Below are 20,111 nucleotides of genomic sequence, written 5' to 3' on the forward strand. Positions count from 1 at the left end.
GCTACCACTAGAGTGAAAGCACTGCCAGCATTCAACAGACACCAAATCATCAGCTAGAAAGCACAGGAAGTGAGACGTGGTCTTAGGTCACAACCTGCAGGACCACGCCTTTATTGGGGATGTCTTGTTAATTGCCTATAATTTCCACCTGCTGTCTGTTCCATTTGCACAACAGCATGTGAAAGTATTTTCATTCAAAAACTAGAAGAGCAGTGTTAATATCTTACTTTAATTGTGTCACTCATGCTTTCACTTCACATGCGACATTCATACTGTTATTATTGCTGCACTGGTGACTAACAATAGATCCATAGGTCATTTTCATGATTCATTTTAACAACTGAAGGGATTTAGAAGCTGCTATTTTATATTATTTTTAAATATGTTTTCAAGATTTAACAGGCTGGCACTGGTTTCACTAAAGATCAAGCAACAGCATGGCACGTTAGATTTAAAACAGTTCTGTGACGTCTTATAGTGACAGTAGTCCTGACGCTTGGCAACTCCCTGTATTCAAACATGGATTAACTGCTCTAGCAGACAACTGCGTAGAGAGAAAAATATAATTAAACTGCATACTTTTTGTTAAGACTTTTTGGGGAAAGACTTCTGATTTCTAGAAAGGTTGGACAGAGGTTTGCTTGGTGAGATTTGGTTTTTTTTTTTGCCATCACAAGCACTGAACATGCAGGTATTGGCATGAAAGCAGAATTGAGCCGATAATAGACCAAAGTAGCTGCTGTGTGTGTGTGCGCGTGCAGACCATGTTACAGATAAGTGCACACAGTCCTCACAACCGCCCTGCGATGCGCATCAGTTAGGCCCGAGCTTATATAAAAACGTGTCAAACGCGGGCATCTCCAGTCGGCAAGCTCATTTATATTTGCAACAATACGAACTCATGCAAGTTATAATAATAAATGTGCTGGTGAAAACCGCTGTGTAAGATAGTGTTTTTCAGTAGTCCTTTATGCCTTGACCAAAAATTTTTTTTTTATAAAATTAAAAAATACTGATCACTATTTTTTGTCAAGCCACGAAAATGCAATTTGACTGGAAAATAGTAAAATTTACACAATGTTCAATAAGTTTTTTTTTCTTTATTGATTTTTTCGTTACAGAACATTTCAAGGAAGACATCTCCCCTTGTAAGGAGTTTATAATATTAATGCCATTGGCAGTGTTTCCAACCTTAACGCACGAATGTTACGCTTTGAAAGAGCAGGTAAGTTGGGAATTATCGCAGGATTCTGTTCTGACGGCCCACATGTAAACAGACACGACGACGCGAACCACATGAATACAAGAAAATGAGAATCTGCACGTTTGCGATTATTTATTCATTTATTCGGCGAGAGTGTGCAATATACAGACCCACCTGAAAAAGAAAACATGAAGGCAGCGTTTCCTGAAAGGGAATGAAAAATGAAGTCCGTGGCGGATCAGGTCTCTTGACAGGAGGAAAAAAAAAAAAAAAAAACGCCGCTTGAAAAAGGACAGACGGCGCTCTCACCTAATGTTAAACGTATCCGAAGGTTAGAGTAAGTAACGTAGTCCACGAAAAATAGCATATATATAAAAAAAAAAAACAAAAAAAAAAAAACACACATTGACATTTGCTACTTGCATCGCTGCTCTTTAGCCTTTAAAATCTCACCACGTCCCCGCTGAGCAAGAATAAGCGTCGCCATTGCAACAAACAAATCCACTAATCTTTCCCCGTGGCTTGTCCTTAAAAACACGAGGAGAGAAAAAAAAAAAAAAAAAAAAAAAAAAAAAAAAAAGGAAGCGATCCAGAACCGGCACGTATGTCGCCCTGCTGAGGTCAGTCGCGCATAGGTTAAAAACTCAAATAGGTCGCGGCGAAGCAGAACAATGATCCGGAGCGTTTCTCCCCGCGTCTCATTGCTATTTCGGTCCAGCGAAGGGGGCGCCTCGAAACCGGGGGCAGTTTGAAACCGGCTGCGCCCCCCCCCCCCCCCAGTAATCACCGCTGCTGTAAAACGCACAAACGTGGCGGGAAGTACGTACTTTCCAACACCTAATTATTATTAATATTATTATTATTATTATTATGGCTGATTAATTACGTCTGTCACCCAACCCCACATTCTGACCAACACCCGAACGAAGGTACAGTCGAATCTCTCATTTAGACAGGTCGCTAAAAACACGAGCTCACGTCGTGCCGCTAAAACTGAGGTAAACGTGCCGACCGCGTCGCGTTTAATTCGTCCGTCAACACGCCGCTTGATCTCCGGAGCATTTTTCTAACCTGTCTTTCGTTTTTTTTTTTTTTAAGTTGAATTCTTACCCCATCTGTTCGTCTCGGGGTTACGACGCGTCCCTCCCCCACCACAGAGCCGCGTTACGGTCGTTGTGATTCTGACCGACACGGACACGGGCCCCGTCCAGCGGCCGTGGTCGGTTTATCGCGAGCCGCCGAATGGCTGGACCGCGGTCCCACGAAAGCAACTCGAGGCGTGTTCGTGCTCGGTTCCCGGACAACGGGTGACCTTTCGCGCACTTCCCCGCCCCGGTAATAAGGAGCAGAGCTCGCTCGGCAGAGCAGAAGCCGAGAACATTTCGCGTCAGCGCCGAGACGAACAGTTGTCCGAAGGCACACCAACAGTAACCACCATTACTACTACTATTACTACTACTACTACCACCACTACTACTACTATTACTACTAATACCACCACTACTACTGGTGGTAATAAAACAGCAGGGCTGCAAACATCGGGTTTAACGCGAGCGCAGCCGTGAAACTGGCGCCCAGAACATTCTCGCTGCGTGTTTTGATCGTTCTGCGGGGAGAGAGGGGGGGGAACTCGAATCGGTCCACCCTCCCGGGCCCGTAATTGGTTTTTATAGCGCCGGCGTGACGGACGCGGCGCGCGGCCTATCGGCGGCTCCGCCCCGGCGGAACGTGTCGGGCGGGGGCCGCCGCCGGGGGGGGCGGGGCTTGTGCGAAAGATCGCTGGTTTCGTCGCGGCGGAGCCGAGCAGCGACGGAGGTTCTTGCGCGGGGCCCTTCCTCCGCAGACGGTGTGCCGCGGCGGAGCGCCTTTCCGCATGGAGTTCGCCGAGCTTCCCTTCGGGCGCCCGGACCTCGACGCGGAACTGGATTTTTAACTTTGGGAGTCGTCGTTTCGTGTGAGAAGTCGCCGCGAAAACTGGTACACGCCGCGCGTGTCTTTGAAACAAACTCTCTTATTTGTGCTAGTTTGTGTATTTAACGTAACAGGGTATTGCTGCGAAAAGGCGGGGAAATGGCCGGGTGCGATTCGGGGACACCCCTGCACCGTAAGAGCGCCGCTCGCCCCCTCCGTATCGTGGCAGGACCTCACTGGAGAAAGTTAGAAACTGAAGAACTTGGAAACGTGGCCGACGACTCCACTCGATAATAATGACGTCCGACTCGCGCACAACCGCAAAACTTGGACTTACATGTTAACTTCCCCTCCCCTTCCAACAAACAGAGCCGATTTTCGAGAAAATAGAGACCCATCGATCGACCTCGAACAGCGAGGAGTCGAATACCACATCGCAGGTAAAAAAAAGAGAAAGATTTACTTTATAAACCCTCGGGAGATTTTTATTGGACGTATATGTTCGCGAGTGCGACTTGGTCGCACCGCCCGGACGCCGATTTGTCGTCTCGCGGTGTTTTAATGGCCCCGTTCGCACCAAAAGGCACACATTTTCGACACAACTTGGCGGCCGGGCTGCATCGCGTTCGCGAAAAGGGCAGAATTTGTCGCCCTCGTGTTAACGTTGTGGATGCAGGGTGGCCGTTCGTCGTGGCCGCGTCTGTTCCCCGGCTGCAGCATTCGCAGCGAGTTTCGCTGCCCGGTGGACGACCTAAATATACCCGTATATACCAAAATAATCTTCATCTTTCACTCGCGCGAGCGCAAATATAATTTATTTCCCACCATATTGTACTTGTTTATCATGCAATATGTGGGGTCCACGGTAAGTTTTTTTTTTTTTTTGCAGAGTGTAAGAAGTAAAATGTTTTCTGTCGGTCCGTGATCCGCTTCGCAGATCCGCAGCCCGACCGTGCGTGGTTGTTTTCCTGCCGTTTTCGCCCACGGCCCGCGTCTGTGCTGCGTGTGAAGCCGCTCGGGGTCGAAGTTGGAGCGGCGCCGTGGAGGCAGGATGGCGGCGCGGCGTGTCGGAGCACCTCGAGGTCTCCGCGGTACCGGAGACGGACTTTTAAACGCGACGAATCGCACTTTCAAAGTGCGCACGCATGTCGCGCATTTTTCCCGTGTTTTTCCGCCCCACCATCTCCACCTAAACTGCGCCATTTCAGAGACGGCGCGTCTCTCGAGGTCGAATGCGGATATCTTTTGCAAAGATAAATGCAGCGATCTGCCCTAGCAAATGCCTTTTGGATTAAAATGTGACCTTATATTTTCTTTCTTTTTTCTTTTTTTTTTAGGTCGGCACAATGCCTGATAAGGACGCTGATATGCCTGGAATTCTAGGGACTGTATAGCCAGCGACTGGCTTATTCGGATTTTCCGACCGGACACTTTTTTTTTTTTTTTTTTTTCTTTAATCAAGTTTATCCGTCGTGGATGATGGATGGCCGAGATTTCGGGCCCCCCAGATCTGTGCAAGTCCCCCCTCCTTTGCTCTCGGGATTGGCAATGGAGCCGCACCGACTCGGAGCAGCCGCTGCAGCCGGCAGGATCCCCCCGTCGCCCGGCCACTTGGGCGCGGGGCACTCGGGGAAATTCTTACCAGCCATGAACCTGCATTCTCACCACAGTAAGTCTGCGTGTTTTTCTACAACATTATCAGCATTGTTACGACGTCGTCGTTTTTAACCGCGGCCTCCGTGGCTTTTCTGACGTTTAAAAACGTTTTACGCATCGTGTGAATGCCGCAGGCTTTTCCGTGCGGTGCGCATGGAGTCGTGCCTTAAAAAGGCGGTGAGGAAAACAAACTTTAGCCACAGAATTAATTCTATTTAATATTTATCGCCGAGCAGCAAGCAATAATAGCTTCTTTTTTTTTTGCTTTATTGTAATAGTTTCCCCCGCTTATGAATGTTCTTTGTAAACGCATGGTTGTAGACAACGTTCACGCCGACGTCACGCAGCTATTGGGGTTGACGGACTAGTCCGCAAGTAGTCAGCATGGCTTCATTTTTTTTGGCTAATGTGTGTGAGTGTGTGTTTTCTTATAAACGTGCATCGTACGAGTGTGCTGTTTTGTGTGTGTGTGTGTGTGTGTGTGTGTTTTTAACTAACTGCAACGCGAGACTCGAGTGGTCCGGAGTCCATTCACTGTTTCAGTAGTCTGGTCATAACCACATTTAAATAATAATAGGAACCCCCCTTAACCATTCGTTAGACTTCAATGCTTTATTGTTGTGGTGTGTGTGTGTATGTTTTGTACTTGACATGCAGAAACCCCAACTTGGAAGACTGTAACTTGCACCGTATCACCCCTCCACAGCCTCCGTTCCTGTTTAGCCCGAACCCATTTCCAGCAGTAAAATTCCTGAAATTATTACCCCCCCCCCCCTCCTGCATGAAGACTTTTATCTGGACGCTGTGCGGCTTTAATTTGGTGCCTGGTTTGTGTTATTTAGTAAATGGAAGGCAAATGCCAGGAGCTATTCCATTGTTTAGCTGCGATTTGCTGAGGCATTACGCCGGGAAATACATTCAAAAGCAGATTAAAATATTCTGACTGGGTTAAAGAAGATAATCCCATTTCGGGAGGAATCCACCCAGTCAGAGAATAGGTTTCTGTGTGTCATGGTTGAAAGTGGCTGAAGTTATGATGGTTAGCTGTGCTTGTATGCTGGAAACACACAAATGCACGTCTTTTGTCCAGTCAGTTTTGTGTGTAAGTTTGTAGTTTTTGGTTTTGTTGAAGCTACAGTAGAACACTTATGACGCATTAGAACACAAATACAGAAGAAATGCTGCCTATGCGAATCAGTGCCACACACTTCATGGTAATTGCTTGTCCTATTAAATTATGACTGCCAAATGTATTTGTCAGATAGCAGAGGCTTAGTCGAATTGCGGGTGAAATATGAAGGATGTGGAAAAATTTTTGGCCATTATGTTAATGTGTGCTAACAAAATTATCAGTTAGATTGCAGGAAGTAAAGACTCAACTTTGAAATTACTATTTATAGTGGAACCTCTAGTGTGTGTGCGCCTTTTTTCTTAAGCCATAAAACGCACCAGTTAGATGATTTTTGTGCTGATTTTGCATCCTCGCGTGTCCAATCTGGGTTTATCCTGCCCCATGCATTGTGGACTGATCAGTGCAGGTGAGCTGTCCTTACTGTAATTGTGTCCACCAATGTCTTTTGGTTCTTGCTTGTTGCATAAATACATCAGATTTGGCAACCAGGGGCTCTTGTAGCATCTCCTCCTTTTGAAAGCTACTGCCTATTGTCCACAGCCTTTTTTCCCTTTTTTGTAGTAATGTGGCTTCGGTGCGTTATTATATGTACTATATTATATGAAATCGTGTGTGTGTATATATTCTGTGTGTGGCACACACTCTATGCCCATACTTTTGAATTTTGAAAATGTTCCATAATTTACTTTTTTTTTTTTTATGTTTTTATTTTAATTTTTTTATAAATAGTCATAGATAGTCAAAACTGTTGAAAGTGATACTGCATCACTACTCTGAAATCACTCAGTGATGGTCAAATTGTGGACGAAAACCATGGGGTGTAATTTGTTTACTCAGAGGTGCATTTAGTTTGCGCAGCAGTCCTCTTTCTGCACAGGACTGTCTTTTTCTGATGTTGACAGAAGTGAGTGGCATGTAGCATGTAATTTTGTGTGTGTGTGGGGGGGGTTGGGTTGGGGGTAATTTATGGGCGGATGAGAAGTGGAAGCAACAACAAAATTGAAATGCGAAAGGAGTCACGTAAACACGACCACCCCAGTATTCTGAAGATGAAAACTACACGCTACCCCGTCTGGCCGTGTAGTGACAACTCCAGGTTCTGCTCTCCGACACGTTCCAGACTTGCTTGCGAGTGCTATATAGGCCTGTGAAGTTTAGTACAAGCAAAGTTTGACTAAGTAGAAAGTGAATTTTTTACATTTTTTTATTTAAAAAAAATAAAAATGTTTTCTTTAAAATAATAACTTACAAGAAGGAAGTGGCGTTAAACCAGTTTGAATATACAGTGATTCAAGTTTTTTTAGTCAATGTGCTTCAGGAAACACCTGAAATGTTGTCCTTGCTTATGTTGATCTTGTGAATAGTTTTGAAGAATATCTGCTTTTTTATTTTACTTAACTAGACTTCAATATTCAGTGAGCCAACAAATCAATCAGTCCTTGATTTGTCTCATAACGTGGGGTGTATATTACATTGCATTTCGGCCCTGCTTTGGTGGGTCTTGTGTGACAGCAGCAGGTGTTGAAATGACAAAAACAACCACCCTACCGAAATATGCGACCTTCACAAAGTGCCAGGGAGATCTGGATGGAAAGTCGCTGTTTGTGCAAGAACAGAGGTTTGATACCCATGACGTTTTAGTTACAGGGATAAATAGACGTGGAATATTTTAACAAGCCGTGACATGCATACTTATCTGGGAGCCCCACTCCCAGTGTCTCTTTCGCCTGGCAGCTGTGTCTGAGGATTTCAATGGGAACAGTTTGTTTTTATGACACCTTTTTTTTTTGGTACCCTGTATGCTGTAAGACCGGTGAAAGATGTCTGTAGCTCGCGCGGTTGTGACATTTTTATTTCTGGAGCCCTATCCTCTCTGAAGCTCCCACTTGTGTTCTGTAGTTTTTTTTTGTTCCCCTGCCCCAGAAGAGAATTTACGTCCGTCATATTCATTTTGCGTGAAATGGCCACTGTGCTCTGGTGTTTACAGCCTCGCGAGTAAGCAGAGACCACAGCTGCTGTCCTAAGTGATACGCAGCTTGTCCTTCATGCTCCACTTTGTTGCAAATTAACGCAAATGTAAAAAAAAAAAAAAGCTTTTCTACAAGGGATCAGTTGGCCGAAAAAAAGGGGGGAAGCGGCATCATATGTTTATGGAATGACTCAGTTTCTGGAGAACGGCACAAATGTTCCAGGCTTTCCAGTAATAACTGTTCAATAGCCCTCCCGGCGGTGAAAGCAACCCAGACTCTGTTCATCATTGTGTCCCATTTCGGGAAAACACAATGAATAATGATTGTGTACTTTGGTAAACAGCTTTTGTTATTGCCTAAAATGTTTTATTTATGTTTCATAAATGTATTTTTCATTGAAGTACATGTCTGTTTCTGCGAGTGAGGAGTAGAATTATTATTTTTTCTTTGTGTCGTGACCAAAGTCACTCGGTCACTTGGCTGGAGGGCCTAGAGTGCGTGAGAGCTGGAGCCCTCCTTCAGTTCAGAAAGGATTCAGAAAATACAGACAAGTTCTTTTCTTTCGATGTTCTACTTAACTTGGTGTGAAATGATGTGTAATGTGCAGACTGAGATTAAATGAATGTGTGTGCGCGCGTGCTGTGTTGGTCTCTGCTGTATTCTGCTTCCATTTGTTTATTAGACGGGATTATTACTATTCTGTTCATTCCCCCCCTTCTCTTTTTTTTATTTAGAAATTACTGTGTTGTGGGGGCTGGGGGAGTCTGAGTGATTGGAAAGACACAAACGGCGTAGAGCATGAAATACGCCGCAATTAGTTTGTTTGGCAATAATTTTAATTGGATATTCGCGCAAAACCAGCAGCACAAAATCGTAATGGTTTACTTTAATATTACCCCTCTTAGTAACACACATTTTTCTAATAAGGAGTGCATTGTAGTCTGTTTGAAGCTTCGGCCAATTAACGTGTTAAGTGTGTGTTCGTAGAAGTGAAGAAATTCTCCTTCCCCGTCATTTCTTTCTTCAGACTCGCTTAACAAACAAAGCATTAATGGGCAAATGGATGTTGTTATTCTGGGGTTTTCTAAGGGGGAACATTCCTTCGCCCCACTCCTACCGGGCTTTTGCGTACCCTCATTACTCAGACCTAGCTGCGTCTCGTACCTCAGACAACCTTGTTGACGACGTCTAGGGCAGGAACCCGTTCAAAATATTTAGGCTCTGGAAATCTCGTAAAAAAGAAAACTGATTGCTGTGACGATTGTTTTGTTCCTGCTGCAGAAAGGCGAGTGCATAACACGTGAATTCTGTGTGCCAGAACCTCCTCCAGCTGCCAGTTTTCCACGGGCTCCCATGAACATGATGTGTTGAAACTGGGTTTTGGGATTTTTTATTTTTTTTACTTTGTTGTGTTAAAATATCTACCTAGTTAAAGAACTTTTTGTGTTTGTGTGCTGGCCCTGACCACAGGGCTTACATGTTCAAATTCTGTCGAACTACATTAATCTACTGGCAGATTATATGGCTCGCTGATCCTTTGGAAATTATTCACCAAATTCGCTTGGCTTCGAACCGCCACTTTCCTGGCCATTGTTGCCAAGCTTGAGTAGGTGGCGCAATCTGTCATTATTATTTTTTTTCCAAACCTCTTAATGAGACCATCTTCTAATTGTGAAACGATGTTATAAATTGAGACATAATGTTAATATTGAATATATTGATAATGGTCTATTGAAGTGCTTGTTTGTTGTTTTTTTTCATTCTATTTCATTTTTTTTTTAAACGTGAATTGTATGAATAATTCCAAAACCCCCCCCCTGTTAGTGGGTCCATGCTGTGTCTTCATACGAGAACCCTGGTGTTTGGCCCGGAGACACTGCTGACTGTTGACACGTCTCCTATCGATTCGGAAGATCTCTCTGATCCAGCCCTTCCCCCCAACACAGAAAATCCCCTCACCCACCCTGTTTTCCATGTTTTTTTGGTGGTGGTTTATTTCATATTCACCAGATAAAGAGGAGGCACTCGAGCGGGTTGTGTTGCCCGGACTGTCTTCACCCGACTCAAGTCAGGCCGCAGTTGGAACGGTGACTGCCTGAAAGAAACACAGTCCAGGTGTTTCACTGTCTGCTCTTTCAAGGTTAAAGGAGGGTTCCTGTGGGTTCCTGCTGCTGCTGTAGGTGGAGTCCGGCTCCCCTGATTACCGCTCGGTGTTAATTTAGCAGTCGGGGTTCTGAGGACCGAGCGTAATTGTTGGGTATTTGTCCTCCGTCTATGAGGCCCTGCTGGCTGAGTGATGAGCCAGGACCCCTCATAACGATCGGTGGTGACTGGTGGGATGGACGTGTCCTGAGCGCCGTGAAACTGGGGAGGGAGTGTCACTGTGTGTGTGTGTGTGTGTGTGTGTGTGTGTGTGTGTCTGTCTACACGCGGGGGAGGAGAGGGCAATGTACACATCCCACGGCCTTGACTTCCCTCTGAATAAAACATGGAGTGTTTAGTGTCCTGGTGCACAGACCCCCCCCCCCCCCCCCCCCCCCCCCCCCCCCCTCCTCCTTTTAATGGCTTGCGCGCCATGGGTCTGAAATAAAACGCTCTGGCCATTCGGCATGCCCATGCCAGCATATTTCATCTCTCTCAAAGGCATTTTTCTCCCCCTTTCAGCGCAGCACTTTTTATTTTTCCTGTCAGTAAATAATTTAAGATTGCTTCTCTGTGTTGGTCATTTTGATATGCCTGTTGGCTGATGTGAAATTCGTTTTTTTGTGCCGTGTGGTAAGCGCGTGGTCAGAGCCGCAGGCCGGGCCACACAACAGGACAGCAGTGACCGGCAGTGGTGGCCTGACCTGGATTAAGGCAGCCCACTGGAAAAGCCAACAAAGAGGCGGCAAATGGAAAAGCCTGCTCCCATCCCGGGCTCTCGGATCACAATCCCTGCAGGAGACACGCAGACTGTTTTTTACCGCCTTGGTTGTGGCGGAGAGGCGCTGGCCTGTGTCTTGTTAGACGTTCCTTGTGCTGCACTCGCTTCACCAGAGGGCAAAAGGCGCTTGCACAGTAGCATAACGCACCACACGTATTCAGCACCGCAGAGTCAAAAGTGCCTTTAATGTATTAGTGGTCGATTTTTATTTATTTATTTATTTTTTTTAAATAAATTTTTTTATGGAATATGTTATGTCAGGAGAACCCTGGCAACATTTGTGTTGCGAACTCCGTGTCGAAGGAGGAAATACAGAAAATGCCCCAGAGTGTTAATCAGTGCTTTTAATAGATTTTCTTATGCTGGTGAAAAAAGGGGGTTTTCTGTTCCTCAGACTTTAGGGACTACAATAAGCATCACAAACCATGTAATTAGATCCCAAATAATCTGTCTTAAAAAGACATGCATACATTTATACACAAAAAAGATTATTATTAGTCCATTATTATTAGTGTTGAGGTAAAATGTATATCTTCTTTATTTTGGTTCTGAACAAAAATAGTTTCTCTTCCTGTGTTCAACATCCTCTTCCCCACTTGGCAACCAGTTATCAATAGAAGATGTTGCGATGTCTCATTTTAATAATTCTGCCGATTCATGTTCATTCAAGTGCAACAGGTTTAAATGATAAACCTTTTTTCTTGGATATCAGATTTTAATGGCAAATATTGTTTTTATTATGGATCTGGTGCGTCTGTCACCGTTTCTTTCTCCCCCCCCCCCCCCCCCCCCCATGTTAACTAAAATTGCTTTGTGTTTCATTTGCCTGAAATCCTGGAGGAGGAGCTTGCTGTTTATTATTGATCCGGTTCTTTTTATGATGTTTAAGTAACTTTTTTTTTTACACTTCTGCTCTTTGCTGCTGGGTGCAGTTGTGCACATTGTCTGTTCTTTTATGAGCACAGCAGTGTGATGAGATTTGAGTTAATTTTGGACGGTGACTCGTTCAGTATCTGGCAGGGAGGCCAGCAAAGTGCCTTAAGAGTCTATTTCATTTCCCTGCCACGGTCTTTCATTTGACTTCACTTGACTACTGTTTCATTAAATAAGCCTTTCTCTATGCCGACGTGCTTTAATAGTCTGGAGGCAATCGCTGATCCAGGACCAAGTCCCAGGGCCTCGCTGTCATCGCTTCATATTATTAGCCCTTTGATTCATGTGGAAAAGCGCCGGGCGCATTCTGTGGACGCTCCTGCGCTGTTTTTAAAACGATCATGTGAATAGCTGCACGCTCTGCAGGCCACAGCAAAGGGAGAGTTTGGGTGGGACGTCTCGATCAAGGTGTTAATGCCAAGGGTACAAAGCCACGGTCCCAAAATCCCCCCACCCACCGTTTACAGCATCTCATGCAGCGGGCGCTGGTCTGTGTTTCTGGTGAAATCACTGCGGTACTGTCAGCCTGTGTATGAATGTCAGGATGTCACAGCTTTGTGGAAAAACCCTTGTTCTGTAATAAAAACCTGTGTGTGTGTGTGTGTGTGTGTGTGTGTGTGTGTGTGGGGAAGTAAGTAAGAGTGTTTGTCATTCTGTTCTGTACTGCACGTCATTAAGCTCCTCCACCAGCAGTCTGCGGGTCACTGGCAATATTTAAGCAGCGCCTGGCGGCCAATGAAATGCAGGCGTGGCGTAAGTACACCAGCCGGCCCTTTGAAAAGAGGCGAAAGGCAGCTAACAAATGTTACTTGTTTTAATGTCTGCCGCGGCATGCCGGTGCTTAAAAGGGACGCCATATGCTGTCGACTGCAGATGCGTTTGACCTTTCCAGCGCCCTCCTCTGTGTTTAGCTCAGCCCAGTTGCTCTAGGCAGACATAGGCAAGCCACGGCTTATAGGGAATACATAGGTTACGTTTTACTTATTTACCCTAATGCCCTCCCGCCCAATTTTTGTATGCGATCGCGGAACGATCGTGTGGTTCTACCCACCATCATTCTTCTACCCACCATCATGGGGTGGTAGTAGCCTAGTGGGTAACACACTCGCCTAATGAACCAGAAGACCCAGGTTCAAATCCCACTTACTACCATTGTGTCCCTGAGCAAGACACTTAACCCTAAGTTGCTCCAGGGGGGACTGTCCCCTGAAACTACTGATTGTAAGTCGCTCTGGATAAGGGCGTCTGATAAATGCCGTAAATGTAAATGTAATCATTCTGTTACAGCAACATGTGATTTTCTGCACTGTGCTGAAGCATCCAGTCAAATCTGCAGTGGTACAAAAGTGGCATTTTTAATGTAATTAAAGTAAGTCCCCGATATTTGGCCGGGGAGAGCCGTTTCATGTATGACTCCCATCCGTTGCTGGGGACGAGAGAGGCAGCGTGCGGGTGCACTGTGGAGTGCTGCTGCGGGCCTGCCGCCTGAATGAAAACGGCCACGTTCTGAGGTCTGATGCACAGCTATTAGGTAAGGATTGCCTTGGCATGCAGGGCTGGCTGGTTTAAAGGCTGTAATTATTTTGTCATTCCCTTCTGTCAAAAGCACTAAAACCGAGAAAGGTAGAGGAATCCGAAGCTATGGTTTAGAGCAGGCAGATCTGGACATGTACAGCAAATACAGCCATATTTATACAGGGGGAAAGAATCCTAAATGACGACTTGTTTTCACGAGAACCATAGAGCTGATGGTAGCTGGGGTGATATTCGTAAAAACGGTTTGTGCAAACTGCTGCAGTGGTCTGTAGATGTGTGCATGTGTCTCGGAATGATTGTTTTAAGAGCAGAACTCTGAAAGAAGGTCATTTTGCAGCGTAACCTTGATTCATTGCTGGGGCCTCAATCATTTCCTGCCTTTGTCATGTGGTCAGCTGTGGTCGCGTCACGGGGATATCATGCCCCGGCTGGGCTGCGACCTGAGTCACAGCAAACGCTCTTCCCCCCCTTCAGCTTGGCAGATCAGTGGCGATTACAGCCTACACATGAACTGTGACTTTTAAAGACAAGGCTCTCGCTCCTCTGGTGCATGGATACCCTCTCCTCAGTGCCGTGATGGTAGTCCGGTCATGTGGAGGCACTTGTGCGTGTTACAATCAGTGCTATCCAAGAGCTTTAGCAGACTTACGCTGTAGGGCAGTATGAATGAAAGAGCCCGTGCAACTTACCCCATTAATGGGTTTTACCTAGAGGCCCTTTGTGCAAATGTTGGTGCCTATGTCAGTATCACTGGTATAAAAGATTGAAAACATTGACACTTTGTCTTCCAATAGTTAATGTTTTCCACATCTGCTCTGTTCTTCAACCCTTAAAGCCAGAATCGTCCAGAAGACAAGATCCATGTCTGTATAATTAAAACTATTTTCTATCAAAAGAATCCATTACAGAATTGAAAGCACAAATGTAGCACGAGTTGTAGGCAACAAGTGCAAGGTTTAGGTGTCTTTTAAAAATCCAACTGTGAGTCACACAAGCAGCATAGTTTAAAAATGTTTTAGGAGGACTAAGTCACAGTGTTAAACCAGCAGGTCTACCTGGTTTAATAGTAACCTATTAACCTGGTACTGTTATTGTTAACCTGGTACAATTTTATTTTATATTCCCATTAAGTCCATATTGTTAACATTTTAAAATGCATATTACAAGTACGATTATCCAAATTGAAAATAAACTTGCAATGGAACAAATTAGCATTTCCAAAAATGCATTTTGTGCTCCTTTAGAGCTAACCAAAATTGTGAAATGCAGTCACTTTTAAGGGTCTGAATCATACAATATTTTATTAGATTTTTTTGTTAAGTTTAGTACATGTTGATTCTGTAATACTGAAATATTGCAATGCGGCATGAGTCTGACTTGTGTATAGAAACTTCAACAGAGTGAAAAAAGATTGTATTCTTTTTGTATTGTATTCATAGGGCGTCCTAGTAAACCAGAACTGATCACCTCATCGATGGTAACATGGAAGCACGTTGTAAGTCGCTCTGGATAAGGGCGTTTGCCAAATGCCTTAAATGTAAATTCTCTCAGACGGTAACTGTAATCGCAGCTTTGCAGCCGTTGTTATGTCTAGGCTGCTGTTGGGAACAGGTGTTTTTCAATTTGCGTAACCATTGAAGAAACCCCGCCACCCCCGAGCTTTCTTTTAAACCTGAAATTGTAATTAGTGTCTCCTTTTCTTTAATTTACAGCTCTTCTCTCTTGGTTGTCTTGAAGGGTCTGTGTTTAATTGCCGGGGGTTGCCGGTTGGGGCATTGTGGACGGCCTCGTGGACGGGCCGGAGGCTCGCTGTTCAACTCAGCAGTGCAAAGCAATTAGGAAATTCCTCCGTGCTGCTGGGGGCTTCGGTGGCCGTGGCCTTTGGCGAGGGGTAGGAAAGAATCGGGCCTCGGCTGTCGGAAGGCTCTGAACTGCTTCTGACCTGCTGAACTCTGGCTCAGGCTCGGGCTTCCTGGATAAGTCGGCGAGGAAAAAAAAAAAAACTCCCCCCGCAGTTTTCCTGCGTTTGCAAGGATCGTCAGGTCAGATGGCAGTGAGAAATGTTAGAAGGCAAATGCATGAATATTTCACAGGTAACATGGAACGGTTCCCATTGTAAAATTTTTGGCAGTATTTTTTTTTTTTTTTTGTACTTTTTTTGTACTTTTTTTTCCCCCTTCTTTTTGGTAAGTGATCTCGCCCTGTCGACCGGAGCAGCAGCTGCAGCTTGAAGTTTAAGCTGTAAGGCAGAGCGCTGCGGCGCAGCGTGTGGGTGCGGGCGAGCGGCTTCGCAGCCACAGAGAGTGTTGCCTTTGAGGTTTTGTTTTATTTATTTGACAGGAGCTACCATTTACATTCTAGGCAGTGGAGCGGCCGGCGCTGTGGGGGCCTCGGAGCGTGTCGCTCACCCCAAAAGCCCTTCACAAAAGGATCCCGTCGTCAAAATAGCTCTGTAAACAGCAGCCCGCCGGCGCAGCCGTGTCCGACCCAACGACGTTCTGCTGAAAAGAGGGAAACTGAGTCAAATTTGATCCGGGGGACTTTCCCTTGTGCTTCATGCTTTTCATGGCCGCTTTTATGATTAGCAAGCGAGTGGGTTCCCTGGTTGGAAAGAACATTCCCTGGCTGGGTGTGGGATGGTACTTAGACCACCACCGTTGTTTGTTCTGCCCGAGCGCTGGGTTGCAGGTTTTTGTGGGTCTTAGCAGCAGCAGGTCTCTACTGAGCTGGAATTGGCCTGATTTAACACTGGTGCTATTGAAAACACAAATCCCAACATTTATCATAAACACTAGATATAAACAGAATGAATCTGTTAGACAAACATGACTGGTGGCATCAACCTGGTTTCAGAAAATGATGGAAAATATATATATATTTTTTTCCATACACTCAAAAGTGAAAGCGTTTTTGGAACAAGTCCCATCTGCTGGGTCTTTAATTCGAGGTAGAACAGTTGAAAATGGCTGTTAATTATATAAAAAGTCCTGGATTTATTTTTCCCAGGTTCACATTATTCATGTTGGTGACTATGCATGCCCACTTCATCTGGCTCTACACAAGTCCTAATTGAGACAGCTCGGCTGTTGGTGCACAGGTCGTGTTTTATGGGGACGTAGTAGCCTAATGGTCAGTGCCTCAGCCTCAGTGGCTGCCAGGGTTAATTGTATGCGATCCTTTAATACGAAGGGTTCATGTTGCTGTGTAGTCCTGGTTGTTCCTCCTCCTGTTGTCATGCTAATGCACTGTTTACACATGCAAAGAAAGCCCATTGTGCTGCAGCCGAGGAAGTGTGTGTGTCTGTGCTTACGCAAATGCATCTCAATCCATCCATCGTTTGTTTAATGGGTGCGAAGGGCTCCGCCCTCTAGTTGCAGCGTTGGGTGCTTATTAATGTTTCCTCAGTCCGCACTGCGCAGACCTGGGGGCTTTTGCACATGCAAAGAACACCCCCCTCCTTAACAATGCAGAGCATGGTCTTCGATAGTGTTCCATCTCACGTTCTGCCGGGTTACATGCTCCTTAAATATTCAAGCAAGGCCGTTATTTTCCCTTCCCTCTCTGCACAAGAGGCACATCTGCTGGCCATTGTAATGACAGTTATCATAACATTTAGGGTGACTAACGTTCGGTGGTGACGCCATTTGTTTACAAGTTGCTCTTTTCATTTGTGCGCTCGCTCTCTCTCTCTCTCCCTGCCTCCGTCTGTAAACAGCCCCCTTTTAAAGGGAAAGCAGCAGCCGGGCTGCGGTGGCGGCTGCCGTTCAAAAGAAACCACAAAGCTGCTGAGTAATTCTACCGTCTGACCTGCTGTGACTGGGAGAGATGCCGTTTTAATGACGCGCCCCCTGTCTTTTGTTGCCTTTTTTCCCTCCAAGGCGATGCCTTCCCATGTGCCGCCGGCACATTTGTGAGCTACGTGGGTTCCTCCAACCCCCATGGCGGTCCCACCCCTCTGTCCTCGGACCCCTCCTTCAGAGCGCCGAACCCCTCCAGCCTACCCATGGCCCAGTTGTGGGCGTCCCATCCCCATGAAGGTAAGACCCCCGACCCCTTTTGTTTTACGACAGTGCCCCAGCAGAAGTTTAAAACAAAGCAGCCGCCCTGCTGATTGAAGCACTCTTGAAACATATTGAATTTAACAATCAGGTTTGATGGCAGTTCACTGGGCCGAGACGAAGGCCAGGCACGGCGGCGAGCTAAAAGCTGCAGCGCGGACGTGCTAATGGGGGGGAAAGGCGCCGACGCCCTCGGTGTCAGGGCTGACAGGGGATTTTGGGCTCCTTTTGTATGTGAAGTTAATGGGAATTGACTCGCAGTTTGAGGATGCGAGAATGCAATGTGGGCCTCGCATGAGCAGATAAAGGCATGGGGGTGGGCATTCGCGGGGATTTGGTTCGGATTTTTGTTTTGAGCGAATGCGTTGCTAGATGTGGCCTGGGACGGCCTGTGCATAATGTCTGATGGGCAGAGGGTGGATAGTTATGTTCAGTCTTCCTCTTCCTCTTGTTCGCTCTTTGCATTGAAGTCAATAGGCCAGTGCTTCTGTTTGCCCAAAACATAAAAAATGCACAGGTTCAGCCCTGCTGTTTCAGTGACTATTTCAGGTTAAAATAAATAAATTCGAATTTCTTTGCGATATTCTGAAGCAGTCCATGGCCTCTGTTGACACTAATCCGCACATATTCTTCTCATTGTATTTCAACATTTTTTTTTTTAGGTCCAGTGCACTTTCAGATGTGAACCCTCCCTTAAAAATAAAATACAGAAAAATGATCAGTTGGACTGGGCGTGCCCTTAACTCCCAACGAGGCCCACAGGGAGAGCGCACACACTTTGCCTTGCTGGTGTTTGAATGCTCTTATTCGAGTGTGCGGACTGGTTTTGCACCGATCGCGGGGTAAAAGTAGAGGCGGGAGCTCCGGCGTGGGTGTGGGTGGATTATTAACTAGGCTTTCTGAAGGCCCTTGTACCCATAGGCCTTTTGTTTCATGTCCCCGCAGAGAAAGTGCAGATGAATTGTGCGTAAAGCCTTGGCTCAGATCGTTGTGGGCGCTGCAGTGCCTACATAGAAATGTGATGAATAGTTGACAGTGAAGAGTCTCTCTCTCCCTCCCTCCCTCCCTCCCTCCCTCCCTCTCTCTCTCCCTCTCTCTCTCTCTCTCTCTCTCTCTCTGGCCTGTGAAAATATTTGAACGTGCATGTTTATTCTAAAGGCTGCACCTGGCTCTTATTAAGAGAGGGAGGTGGAAGTGGCAGCTGAAGAATTTGGACTTATAAGAGAACCAATCCCATGTCCTCTGCAGTTAACTGTTGTTAAGATGGTATTTGTTGATACATGTATTTTTTTTCCAAGGAGGTTATATTGATTGCAAGTGGTTGGTGCAATAATAATAATAATATTTTTTTTATGGAGACCGTGTCTGGTAATGAGATTTTCTTTTTTCTTTCACTTGCTGCTGAAACATGTCCTGTGTCTAGGCATCACCATGAAAGCTGGAATTTCAGTTTCCATGTAAAAAAAACCCCAAACATTGCCTATCGTTGTGCAAATTTGTGATCTTTCCACTCATTTCAGGGTTTGCTCACTCAGTATTTTAAATATGGGAGATCTGATTAATACGTGAAATTTTGCTAGCCAATTTGTTTTAAAACCAACATATTAGAAATTCCAATCCCGTTTAACAGCATCATTTACCATAAGCTTAAAACAGAGCTGAGACCTGTTGACCTTATGACCCCATGACCCCTAACAAACTGATACACAGGTCTACAGATGGAAGACTGCTCTGGGTCAGCAGGGTGAGATGAGAACCAGAACATTTCTGTTCTGTGGAGCTTTTTTGGGTGTCAGAAGAAAATAGAACTGTCTACAATCACCAATGGCATATAATTCCCTCAACTTGTTTATAATGTTTAAAAGTTTCTTTCATTGAATTAAACTCTCCAAATTGAGATTAGAATCCTTAATAAATGTAGACTTTCCCCACCTGACACCTGCATGTTTTAAAAACCTGTAATCAGTCAATGTGGTTGAATGTCCCTGTAAGCCTGTCAGTAAAAACTCTCCACCGAATTCTTCTACAGGCCATGCTTATCATTGCTGGTCTGGGGCCAGAGGGCTTTGGCCCCTTGGCTGTGATTGATGGCTGTTTCTGTGCCTGCTGCTCCTGTCACACACACTGGACCCCAGTCAAAAGGCCAGTGGGGCCGCTCTGAACCATGCCGATGGATGCGCTGGTTCAGATAGCCATGCCGACACTGATATGCGTGCGGCAGCCAGTCTTCTGGTTTCGCAGACTGGCCGTAGAGAAGACATTTTGCCAGATTAAAAAAATTTTTACAAATGTGCTATACTTGACCATTTATTAAAATTTGTATTTTGTTGTATTGCCTTTCAATAGTTTCTTAATCAATTGTGTGTTTTTTGCGCAAATGCTGAGGCCACTTGGAATTTGCCTTTAACTCCATGTTGCTAAGGGGAAAGGTGAGGAGGCCTAAGTAATGAAGAGTTCAGGCCTGAGCAACGTCAGGGTTCAGCACCGACCCACCCTCCCATGACCTTTTTCATGTCTTGAACGCCAGCCTCTGAAACCCCTCCACCCACAGATCAGTCAAAGTGGTATCTCTTATCTCGTCTTCCAATTTTCCCCCTTCCTCCTCATCCATATCCAACGAGTGAAGTTTCAGAGCAGTTTTTTGTGCTTGTGTGAAGCCCCTAGTGAATGTTAATGGCCCCTCTTTTATGATAGTCCCACTTTGAACAAAATTCTACACTATGCGCCCCACTTACGGTAATCGTAACCTTCGTCTGTTCTCAGAAACAGATCCCCGGGGGTCTGGGGA

General features: G+C 45.6%; 1 protein-coding gene across 6 annotated transcripts in view; it reads left to right on the forward strand.

The window, feature by feature from the left end:
* Window positions 1-3,003: 3,003 nt before the first annotated feature.
* Window positions 3,004-20,111, forward strand: part of tnrc18 (trinucleotide repeat containing 18) — a 53,483-nt gene continuing 36,375 nt past the window's right edge. For 4 of the 6 annotated variants that reach the window (XM_028986178.1, XM_028986180.1, XM_028986181.1 and 1 more), the window contains exons 1-3: window positions 3,004-3,181; window positions 4,453-4,784; window positions 17,144-17,302. In XM_028986178.1, coding sequence (XP_028842011.1) covers window positions 4,592-4,784; window positions 17,144-17,302 — 352 coding nt within the window. In that variant the 5' untranslated portion in view covers window positions 3,004-3,181; window positions 4,453-4,591. Of the gene's footprint in view, window positions 3,182-3,343; window positions 3,556-4,452; window positions 4,785-17,143; window positions 17,303-20,111 lie in introns of those variants that run through there. The other 2 variants (XM_028986177.1, XM_028986182.1) reach the window with 2 other exon arrangements.

This window comes from Denticeps clupeoides, chromosome 7 (genome assembly GCF_900700375.1).
Source record: "Denticeps clupeoides chromosome 7, fDenClu1.1, whole genome shotgun sequence".
Lineage (NCBI taxonomy): Eukaryota > Metazoa > Chordata > Actinopteri > Clupeiformes > Denticipitidae > Denticeps > Denticeps clupeoides.